The 11888-nt window shown below is 40.6% G+C and overlaps 1 protein-coding gene across 1 annotated transcript in view; it reads right to left on the bottom strand.

Annotated features, from left to right (window-relative positions):
• Positions 1–505: 505 nt before the first annotated feature.
• Positions 506–11888, bottom strand: part of Cd48 (CD48 molecule) — a 28528-nt gene continuing 17145 nt past the window's right edge. The window contains exons 2-4 of the mRNA XM_050143114.1: positions 9230–9529; positions 6162–6428; positions 506–5058 (exon numbers count right to left, since the gene is read on the bottom strand). Coding sequence (XP_049999071.1) covers positions 4979–5058; positions 6162–6428; positions 9230–9529 — 647 coding nt within the window. The 3' untranslated portion in view covers positions 506–4978. The remainder of the gene's footprint in view (positions 5059–6161; positions 6429–9229; positions 9530–11888) is intronic.

Raw genomic sequence — 11888 nt, 5'->3', positions numbered from 1 at the left:
AGAATCTAAGCTGCAACATTCCTAGGTCAAATATGGTATTGCCTGCTCGTCCTGCCCAGTCCAGCACGGTGGAGCTGCTAGCCCTCTGAGAGCCAAGCACACTGCCCCACTTCCGGGCACACAACAGTCCATGTTGCTATTAAGCAAGCTGCAGCAGTCTGCTCACAAACGCCAGTCAAATGCTCTGTAGCCAGACCTCCTGCCCGAAGGAGTCAGAGTTTGTGCTGGCAGGACCCAGAAAGCCAACATTTAAAAATAACCATAGCATTTTTTTCCTGCTATGGCTGAATCAGGAAAATCCTTCTTAAAGGAGCCATGCCTCTGCTTGCTTTTAGACAGAGCCCATCCAAGAAAATGCTGCTAGCAAACCATGCTTAACTCTGTTCTTTTGTGTCCAGAATTAGTTTTTAAGCTTTCTCAGGTTTTTATGTGGATGAAGTTACCCAAGTTTGGTGCCAGATGATGATAAAGGAAGTTTAAAAGAAATTCCACACTAGCTCAGAAATGAGAAAAATAGACATTTATTTGGGGGGTAGACTCACAAGTCAGAATCCTCTGCTGGAATGGAGAACAGAAACTGAATCCCACAGCTGGAAAAGAGGCCAGACGCACACTGTACATTGGTATAAATAGTATGATTCCATGCCCCAATGGGTGGGGAACCACTGGCTGTAAGACTTCCTACAGAAGACATGTGCTCAGTTATGTTCATAGCAGCATTGTTTGTCATAGCCAGAACCTGGAAACAACCTAAAGTCCCCTCAGCTGAAGAATGGATAAGGAAAATGTGGTACATTTACACAATGGAGTACTACACAGCAGAAAAAAAAAATAATGACATCTTGAATTTTGCAGGCAAATGGATGGGTCTAGAAAACATCATTTTGAGTGAGGTAACCCAGACCCAGAAAGATAATTATCACATGTACTCACTATAAGTGGTTTTTAAACATAAAACAAAGAAAACCAGCTGACAAATCACAACCCCAGAGAACCTAGACACCAATGAGTACCCCAAGAAAGACATACATAGATGTCATCTACATGGGTAGTAGAAAAATACAAGATCTCCTGAGTAAATCATGGGGACCTTGGGAGAGGGTTGAAGGGAAGGGGAGAGGCAGGGGGGGGGGAGCACAGAAAAATGGAGAGGTCAACAAAATTCAATAAAAAAATAGATGAAAAGAGGACATAACAACAGATACTGAGGAAATCATAAGGACATATATGAAAAATCTATATTTTCCCAAATTGGAAAACCTAAAAGAAATGTGTAATTTTCCTTTTAATTTTTTCCTTTTGTTGAAAATAGATTCTTTTCTTTTCTCATACAATATATCCTGATTATAGCTCCCCCTCCCACTACTCCTTCTAGTTTTTCCCCATTTCCCCTCCTCTCTAGGTTTATCTGTCTTAATTCTAACCAAGCAAGTGAAAGACTTGTATAATAAAAAAAAACCTTCAAGTCATTGAAGAGAGAAATTGAAGAAGATATTAGAAGATGGAAAGATATCCCATGCTCATGGATTGGTAGGATTAATATAATAAAAATGTCTGTCTTGTTAGACACCATCTACAGAGTCAATGCAATCCTCATAGAAATTCTAACATAATTTTTTAAAGACCTTGAAATGTCCATTTTCAGCTTCATATGAGAACACACACAAAAATCAAACAGGATTTCTAAAACAATCCTAAATAATAAAAGCACTGTGGGAACTTTCACCATCACCAATTTCAAGTTGTACTGTAAAGCTAAAAACCACATGATACCAGCACAAAAACAAACATGAATAAATGAAATCGAACTGAAGACCCAGACGTTGACATACCTATGGACATTTGGTTTTGATTAAAGCAGCCAGAAACACACACTGGGAAAAAAACACAACTTCTTGAATAAATGGTTCTGATTAAACTGGATGTTTGCATGCAGAAGAATGCAAAGAGACCCAGACTTATCATCCTGCACAAAACTCAACTCCAAAATGATCAAGGACCTCAACATAAAGCTAGATATACTGAATGGAAGAAGATAAAGTGGGGAATAGAATTGAACTCATTGGCCAAGAACAGAGTTTCAACTGGATGCTGATAGCACAGGCACTATGATCAACAATTAATAAATGGGAGTTCATGAAACTGAAGAGCTTCTGTAAGGCTAGGGACCCTGTCATTTGGAAAAAGTAGCAGCCTACAGAATGAGAAAATTTTTTCATCAAATCTGAATCTGATAGCAGACTAATACTCAAAATATGTAAAGAACTCAAGAAACTAGACACCAAAACCCCAAATAGTTTGATTAAAAATAGGGTGCAGATCTAAACAGAAATGTTTTTAATATAGGGAACTCAAATGTCTGAGAATCACTTAAATAATTGTTCAACACCCTTAGTCATCTGGGAAATGCAAATCAAAACTACTTTGAGATTCCATCTTATACCTATCATCAGAATGGTTAAGATCAATAACACAAATCAGCTCATGCTGGCAAGAATGTGGAGTAAGGGGAACACTCCTCCAATGCTGTTGGAAGTGCAAACTTGTGTAGCCACTATGGAAGTCAATATGACAGTTCCTCATGAAGATAGGAACTGATCTGCCTCAAGATCCAGCTATACCATTCTTGGTCATATATTCAAAGTTCACTTCTTCCTATCACAAGGACACTTGCTCAAAACCATGTTCATTGTTTTTCTATTCAAAATATCCAAAAATTGGAAGCAAACTAGATGTCCCTCAACTTAAGAATGGATAAAGAAAATGTGGTACATTTACATGATGGAATATTATTCATCTGTTAAAAATGACAAGTCTAATGATATCACTAAATTTGCAGGCAAATGGGTGGAACTAGAAAAAAAATCAGTCTGAGTAAGGTAACCCAGACCCAGAAAGATAAATATGGTATGTATTCACTTATATGTAGATATTAGTCTTTAAAAAAAATGAGAACCAAACTACAGTCCAAAGACTTGGAGAAGTTAGGTATAGAGGAAGGGCTTGAGAAGGAGACACATAGATTTCCCTGGGAGGGAGAAATAGAATAAATTTTATGGGTAGACTGGGAGATGGAGGACAGGAACAGGAGGGTCATGTGGGGAGGTGTAGGGGAAATAGGATTGAGAGAAAGAATGTAGGGAGAATCAGGTGGAATTAAGGTGTATTTGAGGAGTGGTATAAAAAGCTGGTGCACTGGAACCTTCTTAAGCTATATGGAGATAATTCTAATGAAGTCTCCAAATTATAAGCAAGATAGAATTCCAATTGGCCATCTCTTGTCTTCAAATGAAGCTTCCAGTACTTGAACTGGGTTACATCCAATTGAGTTGTTGGCCAAAAAGGTCGCATGGAAATACCCAAACAACCCAGGCTTTTACCAAGCTTTGACCAAGGTTGATCCCCACAAACCAACCAGTAAGGTTCTAGTGCTGAAGACAGCACTCACACAACACATTGAACATGGAGCTGTCAAACAGGTACCTATGTTGAAACTTCACCCCAATCATTTTAGAGTCTTTGGTAGAAGAAGGCACTCTACAGGTTACCCAAAGAGAAATGTAAACACCAACCCAGCTACAAAACCTTTGACTTACAATTTGTCCTGCCTGTAAAATATGCTAGGGCAATGGTGGGCACAAAGATTGCAGGAATAGCCAACCAATGTCTGATTTGACTTAAAGCTCACTCCATGAGATGAACCTGACACTGCTTGGGTGACCTATGGTAAAACCAAATACTACTGGTCTAAACAAAAAGAAAAGGGTAAAATAAAATACCTATTGGTATTCTGCTACACTCATAGATTAGTGCCTTATTCAGCCATCAGAGAAACTTCCTGCTGCAATAGATGGGAACAAATACATAATCCCACAGCCAGACATTATGAAGGGGGGGTAGAGGGAGGGAAGGATAGAGACAGAGACAGAGAGAGAGAGAGAGTGATATATAGCTCTGAATGAGATGTCTCCATCATATCCCTCCCCCAGGGCTAAGGGTACCCTGTGGAAGTGGAGGTGGAAAGACTAAAAGCCAGAGAGGATGGAGGACACCAGGAGAACAAGTCTCTCTAAATTAACTGAGCAAGGTCATTATGAACTTAGAGAGACTGAAGCAGCAAGTACAGGGCCCACACAGCTCTGTATCAGGTCCTTTGCATATACATTATAGCTTTAGTTTAACATTTTTATGGGACTTCTGGGTATTTGAATGAGTGGGTCTCTGATTCTTGGGCACTTTTCCTTTTTTTGAATTGCCTTGTCCAACTTTGTTTTTTTGTTTTTTTTTTTTTAAATATTTATTTATTATGTATACAGTATTCTGTCTGTGTGTATGTCTGCAGGCCAGAAGAAGGCGCCAGATCTCATTACAGATGGTTGTGAGCCACCATGTGGTTGCCGGGAATTGAACTCAGGACCTTTGGAAGAGCAGGCAATGCTCTTAACCACTGAGCCATCTCTCCAGCCCGCCTTGTCCAACTTTGATGTGATGGTTTTTGTTTTAGCTTATTATATTTTATTTTGTTATGTTTTGTTGTTACCTATTAGAAGTAGTGTCAAACTGGGAGAATTAAAGGGAGAGGAAACTAATTAAGATATATTGTTTGAGAAAAGAATCAATTTTAAAAAAGAAAAACCATTAGCATAATGTAGTTATGTATTTTGGTGAAAATAACGCATTTATCTTTAATGACTCTTGGAAAACAAATGGGGTATACAAAATTAGATATTAACCACAACTTTTAAAAGATTACTAAAAAAATCTTTGTAAAGGGATTGGCACATAGGTCAGTGGCTCAGCATTTTTGGAGCATGCAGAAGGCCCTGTACTTAACTCTAGGATGGTAAGAAAATGCAAACCATCACAAATGTTCAACAACACAATTTCTTCTGTCCCATAGAGTTAGAGCTGCTTTCCAGATGATAAAGACAGGATCCAGTGGCCTCGAAGTTTCATTCTCAAGTGAGAAGAGTTCATCTCACGTCAACAGGAAGGTATGAATGATGGGTGCCATGATGACCAGCCAAGTTGCAATCCAACGTTCTCCAGAGGATCTTGCTGAAAGAACAAAACCCCAAACACTTAGACCTTGATCACTGTTTTGAGGAGGAAGAGGAGGACTTGGCATAAGGATGGCACTCTTAAAACAGGAGAACGGCTACCTCCCTAAACCTAATCCCAGCTGCCTAGGGAAATCCTCCTCTTGCAAAAACTCATCCTCTTCAGATGTAAAGACCTTGGAAGTTCCTTAAATGTCATTAGCTTGGTTGAATCCCGTGATGGACGCTTACCTTGACTTATCTGTAGGACCAGAAAAGAACCAACCCCATACCCCGGAGAGTGTCTGTTAAGGGTGTTTCTAGAGATATTTATCTGTGGAGGGAAGATCTGCACTAAATGTGGGCAGCATCCTTCCACAAGCTGGGGAATGAAAGGTGGGAAGGGAGGAAGCCTACTGAGTACCAGTATTCATCTCTTTGTTTCCTGATTGTGGGCACGACAGGAACTGCTATCTTACATTTCTGTTGCCATGCCTTCCCTGTCGTGATGGGTTGAATTCTTACCCTTCCTTCTTCAAGTTGTTTTTGTAAGGCATTTTATCATATCAACAGTAAAAATAACTAATACAGAGACTATATCAGGAGTAACCTGAGGTGTGACTAACTCTAAAATCCAGTGGTACCTCTGTAGGTCTGAATTAAGGGGGAGTGACATTGTATGAAAGGATGCTTCTAGGCAATGCAGAGAAATCTGAAACATGAAGCCTAGAGTTTGCCTTCCTACCTTTACCAAGGAGAATAATACCTATGCAGTCTCTTCCTGAGGATGGGGACCTTGCTTCTATTCACAAACCTCTCTCTCACTCATCCCGTTTTCCTTATTTCCTTGCCTGGACTACTCTCCCACTTCCCCCAATTGTTCTGGTATCTCAGGCTGCCCTACAGTTACTCAGGACTCAGCTTTAAGGAAAGATAAGGTGAGCTAGCTGGTAGGTGGCTGTAGAGCCAGGTGGAAGCCAGGTCTCAAACTCCAGTGACACCTTTGAGATTTCCCACCACATTCTCTGCCAGAAGGCTGAGTAGGAACTCCATATCTTCCTTCATTCAAAAGAAACCAGTCATCATGGTGCCCACCTCAGCTCCCTGGAAGGTAATTCTTACCCAGAGTACAAGGCGGAGTGAAGTACATGGTGTCATTTTTCCTGCTTATAGGGTTGCTGACTTGGCAGGTATAAAATGTAGACTTGTTCTTTGGAGTGATGATTCTTTCCAGCACATCTGCTTCCTCATTTTGGGGAAGAAGCCCCGAGTCATCAAACCAAGTGTATGTAACATTCTGTTGCTCTCCCTTGCAGGACAGTATCAGGTGACAAGAGTCAGGCAAATTTTCAGTCTTCTCAATTTTTATGGTAGGCTGGGACACAGGATCTGAAAAAGACTTGTTATGAGACAATGGGCTTATACATTTTTGTGGTGTTTATGATGCAAGGATTTGACCAACAGACTGCAAAGGGAACCAGGGAGGGGCCATGATTGCTGTTCAAGGTGGGTATGGATAAGAGACTCCTATAGATGGAGCCAGGGAGCAATTTTGTCTTCAGGAGGCTACTTTTGGGTGGTGATGCTAAGGTAGATCCAGGAGGGGGAGCCAGAGTTCTTTACACACCATTAGGAACAAAGTGGGGTGATGGTCATCTGTGAGCTAAGTGTTGGGGGGAGGGGGGAGACCAGCTGACTTCTGACTGTGTTTCCTAACTATCTGGGATACTCAGGGCCTGTCCTCTAAAAAAAGCCCACAGCAAGCACCAGCGGGGGCCACTCTGTCCCTCAAGAATTCTGGAGTTCAGATTCAGGAAGAATCCTAAAGGGCCTCAACCTGTACACAGCAAAGCCCTTCACACTGTCATTATAGGATGCTTAGGTCTATAAATCTGCCATCTTTGTCTCTGTTGTGCATCAGAAGCACATAAAGAAAAATAGACTAGTTTGCCCAGATGATGTAATGTCTTTATTTCTATATGACTCCCTGTCTAAGTACTTAATAAACACATTAAGTTTGCTTCATTCCGGCTCACCATGAATTCTTTTCCGTGGGGTGGTCAAGAATCCAGCTTTACCTGAGCAGAAATCTCCAAAAGGAAGGTGAACTCCTTAGGCCACTCGTGGCTGTTTAGTTATCTCCCACCCCCAAAACACCCTGTGCCTGTGGCCATCTTACAGATTGGAAGAAGCCGTGAGATGGTGGCTAGAACACTAAATTTAATTGCAAAACAGTCCTTTCCTGAGGAAAATGGAACCTGGATCTTGGGTTGTTTCTGAAACCATTTTTTATTTAATTCTGACCAAGGAAATGTTTTGAGCCCACCAATTTTGAAAGAGAAAAGATTTGGGTTCTATACATTCTTGGCCTCATAGATTTCTTTGTTTGTAGCTCTGCTAGCGTATCAGGGAGACACACTACAACATAGTCACCCGCAGCCAAAGGAGTTTCCTGTTCCGTTGGGGATCCCCATTTGAATAAAGATGGATCTTGATGACCCACAAAAAAGAATTCCATAATTTCCATAATCAAATAGAATGAAGCAAAGTTAGTGCATTTATTAAGTATTTAGATGGAAGATCACATAGCAAAAGACATTAAATAATCTAGGCAAACCATAAATAAATGCACTTTTCTTTATGAGGTTCTGATTTGGCACAAAACCAAGCATTGAGAGCTAAGTTGTGTTAATATGCCGATGCCTGGATCTGTAGATTCCTGAGGCTCAGGATTGAACTGGCCCTGTTATCACCCTTCCATCCCTCAGGCCTTCATAGCGCTTCTATATTCCCTTGAATTGCTCTACTGAGCTCCAGTGGAACATATCTCCTTTTCTGGTAAATGTACAAAGAGTTGGCTTTTGTCAGTTCCCTCCAAAGAACCTTACTTAATATGGACAAAGAGATATTAATATCATACACCATGGTGCCATGGCTACTAGGGAACTGGCCAGAGGGATTTTAAAGTGTTGATAGGTACATAATAACTGTACATATTTATGGGGGTACTATGTGATAATTAAATGTACAGTATAATAATTACTTCAGAAAATTGAGATTTGCCTCTTCAAATATTTATAATTTTTATGTGTTGGGGTCTTTGGGACGTTCTTTTCCAGCTACTTTGAAATAGTGTGCTATGGAATCCCAGAGATGACCCCTTCTATTTAACTTTATGATGGTTTCCATTATCCAACATCGCTCTAGTGACTATGAAGTCATCTTTCTTGGCTTCCACAAATTAATGAGAACATGGGAGTGTTTGTCTTTCCATACACAGTTATTTTATTAAATTGGCACTTTGATCCTAAATCTGTCTGACTCCAAGGATAATGCCCTACTCTTATTTCTATAGGGACTGGTTAGGCTGAAGCTGTAAGTGGAAATTTTTGTCATACTAAATCTGATAGAACTCTCCCAGAGAACTATCTCAATTTATTTTTAATATCTCTTTTTCTATAAGTCTGATGAAATCTGAGTTCAGACAGAATTAAATATGTTCAAAACTAATTTGGGTTGCTCACACGACAGAATGAGGGCACTACAGAAGAAATAGTCTTTACTGTTTCCAGTTTTACCATGATTTGTTTCTTCCTCTATGCGGCTCCTCAAAAGGGCCTCACATTGAAGGTTTGGTCACTAGTAGGCAATATTTGTGCAAGTGATTGGTTCAAAAATCTCTGATACCATCAATTAATTGATTTTTGATGGATTAATAATTGAATGGACTACTGGAAAATGGTAGAAACCTGAAGGAGGGACCCAACTGAGAAAGTGGTCATTAGGAACATATTATTGCAAGGTATATCCTGTTCTTGGCCCTTCATTCTAGTACCTCCTTCCCAGCTTGGGGTGAGCATCTCTGCTTCATTTCCCCTTCCTGCCATGATGCTGTGCCTCCCACAGGTCCATAGTGATAGAGCCAATTAACCAAGGACCATACAACCTCTGAAGCCATGAGCCCAAATAAACCTTACCCTGTCTGAATTCTTTATCTGAGGCGTTTGTCTTAGTAACGAAAAACTAACACAATTTGATATCTGCTGGGTCAGGCTCACTCACAAGTAGATGAGTCTCTGGGAGAAATGTAGTAAGTGTGTTGTGATGCGCCTCTCTTCTTTTCCAGTCAGCACCCCCAACTCCCAGTAAGCTCCCCGAATAGGCATTTTTCCTTTGACTCTAAAACTTACCAAATACATTCAAGATTTTCTTGTATTCTTCCTCACTTTTCTTCAACACTCTCATGTAGTAGTCACCTTTGTCTTCTTTCTGGATATTGTAGATTTGAAGTGCACCAGTTATATTGTCAAGGTTGACCCTGCCCCGATAACCAGCATAGGTTGTCTCTGTACCCTTATATGCATATTCTAAAATCTTCTGTTTGGTAGTATAAAGCCAGGTGATGTGTGTGTAGGTTCCAAGTGGTTTCTCGAAGAATTGCAGGGTTATGTTGCTGCCGGTTTTAGCATTTATCTCTAGTTCTGAATGATCTGTCAATAAAATTCAGAGTGTGAGACTCATTCTGGAGAAAGCAGTGCTGTCCAGTGGCCCAGCATTAGCTTAAGCTGGTAGAGGAGGAAAAAGTTAGAGTCTGAGAAGCAGGGGTGAGACAGGGTAGGACAGAACATATTGATTATAATCCCAAATTTCTGCTCTCATCCAAAAAGACAAAGGGCACTAAGCTGATACTGGCATTTTCTTGTTCATAGCCCCCACCCATCATAGAGTTTCAAATAAATTGGTTCCAAGTCATTTCCCTCTATGGATTTGTTTCCTGTTTGTTCAGTTTTATTCAACAAGCACATTAGTCATAGACATCATTATTACACAATTATACTCTAGCAGATTTAATAATACATAAGTGTGAACTGAACAGAATAGCAAATCAACCTGGGCTGAGGGTATAGCTTACTTGGTAGAGTACTTTTATGTAATCCTAGCCATCAGGAGATAAAGGCAGGAGAATCACAACGTCAGGGTCCTCAATGTCTACATAGTAAGCTTGAGGCCAGCTTGAGCTAAATGAGACTGTCTAAAAAAAACCAGTATAATATCTTGTTAGTATAGTAAAGACAAGGACAAGGTAGTGTGGGACTAAGCCACATAGGATGGGGGATAGAGAAGCTGGGAGTGATGGCCACTAATGTGAGTTAGAAGATGTTTAAAAAATAATACTTGTTGCGAACCATGTGTCATGTGCTATATGAGGAGGTGGGAATATGTCAGTGAGTTAAACGTAAGAGGCCCTTGAGCTAACAGTAAGAAATAAATATTCCTGCCAGGGAATCAGGTAGGCTGACTGAAGATCTTCACCTCTCCTTCTGCTCCTCCAGATTTAATCCCCCAACCACATCTCCAGCAGAGCACCTATTGAAGGCTCCCTTTCCCCCATCTCCAATGGATCACACAGATATCCCCATCCAAACATCCTTGCCTCCACCCATTGTTTTGTCCCAGTCTCCACCTCCAGCAGGCCTTCCCTGGGAACCCACAGGCCACTCTGTCCAGAGAAGAAGTGGACTAGCTGCAGAGCTTTACCCTGTCTCCATTCCTCCAAGTTCAATCCCCCAGTCATATCCCCAGCTCTGTAGCCGACCTTCTGCTGTGTCCTCTCCTCATACACTGCATCCCTTTCCAGGGAACTAAGCATATCCCAATGAAATACCTTGCTTCCCTCCATTCTGTGAACACCCCCAGCCCTGCCAGCTCATACCCTAATCTAGGTCTCAACTCTTATACCCATAAAAACATTTTAACTGGAATCCTCAGTAGTCACACCTATGAGGGCACCAGAAAAATTTCCTATCAGACAACATACAGCCACTACACTCTCCTAAAATCCAGAGAGGAAAAGAAATGGAAAAAAAAGAAACCCACCAACAAGACAAGACCAGATATCTGATGGCAGAAGTTACAAAATAATCCCATACGAGTTCAGAATTTTTTATAATAAAGGGTTATTTATTTAGGGGAAACTTATAGATAACAGTCCTCTTTACAAATGGTGAACAAGAACAGAGTCAAGCAGCTGGAAGCAAGAGCTGGGAGCAAGCGAGCAGAGCACAGGCTTTACAGCTGCATTTATAGTATAAGAGACCATGCCCAAGCGGGCTAGCATCTTAAAAGCCATTGGCTGAAGGAGCAGAAGGAGCTCCCACAGCACCTTCCCCTTTTGTTTAAATAAGAGAGTTCCAAACCCAATACAAAACTATATACACTAGGAACAAATATCAAGCATAAGATTAGAAATACAACCAGCATAAAAATATTAAGCAAGGAACATATTACAAATGTTTTAATAAACATTCTATCCTAAGGAGTCTAAGTCTTATATTGGAAATGACTTGACCAGATCATAAGTGGATGGTAACTATGACTATCTAATCTTCAACCCCATTGAAGGCCTGAGAAGGGAGATAATATTACTTGAGTAGGCAGGAAATATAATCAAGCAGCTTCCAAAATGTACAATAGATGTCAGAGACAACTGGCTGGCTAAGCAATCACCCAAAGTCTCATTTGCAATGTTGAAGCAACCAACTTTGGCTAATGCCTAGAGTAACTGACAGGCCATTTTCAGAGGCAGGAATTTTTCAAAACTGTTTTACCCTGTCTTGGCAAGTGTAGACAACTGCATCCACAGAAAGCCTGAGAGAGCTTGGGAAGTAATTCTAGACAGAAAAAAATAGAGTTAAGCACAGCTTATTGATAGCAGAATTTTCTCAGGTGGGCTCTGTTTGCTGGAGGTAAATGTATCTTATTTAAGAGAGGCTTGTTGACTCAATTTAGCTACAAAAACTTTGCAGACTTTTTTAAAAGACTCTGCTAAAGAACACTTAAATGGTGTTT

Source organism: Alexandromys fortis, unplaced genomic scaffold (assembly GCF_014885135.2).
Source record: "Alexandromys fortis isolate MF-2015 unplaced genomic scaffold, M_Fortis_MF-2015_v1.1 scaffold_51, whole genome shotgun sequence".
Classification (NCBI taxonomy): domain Eukaryota; kingdom Metazoa; phylum Chordata; class Mammalia; order Rodentia; family Cricetidae; genus Alexandromys; species Alexandromys fortis.
This window is presented reverse-complemented; position numbering and strand designations above follow the sequence as displayed.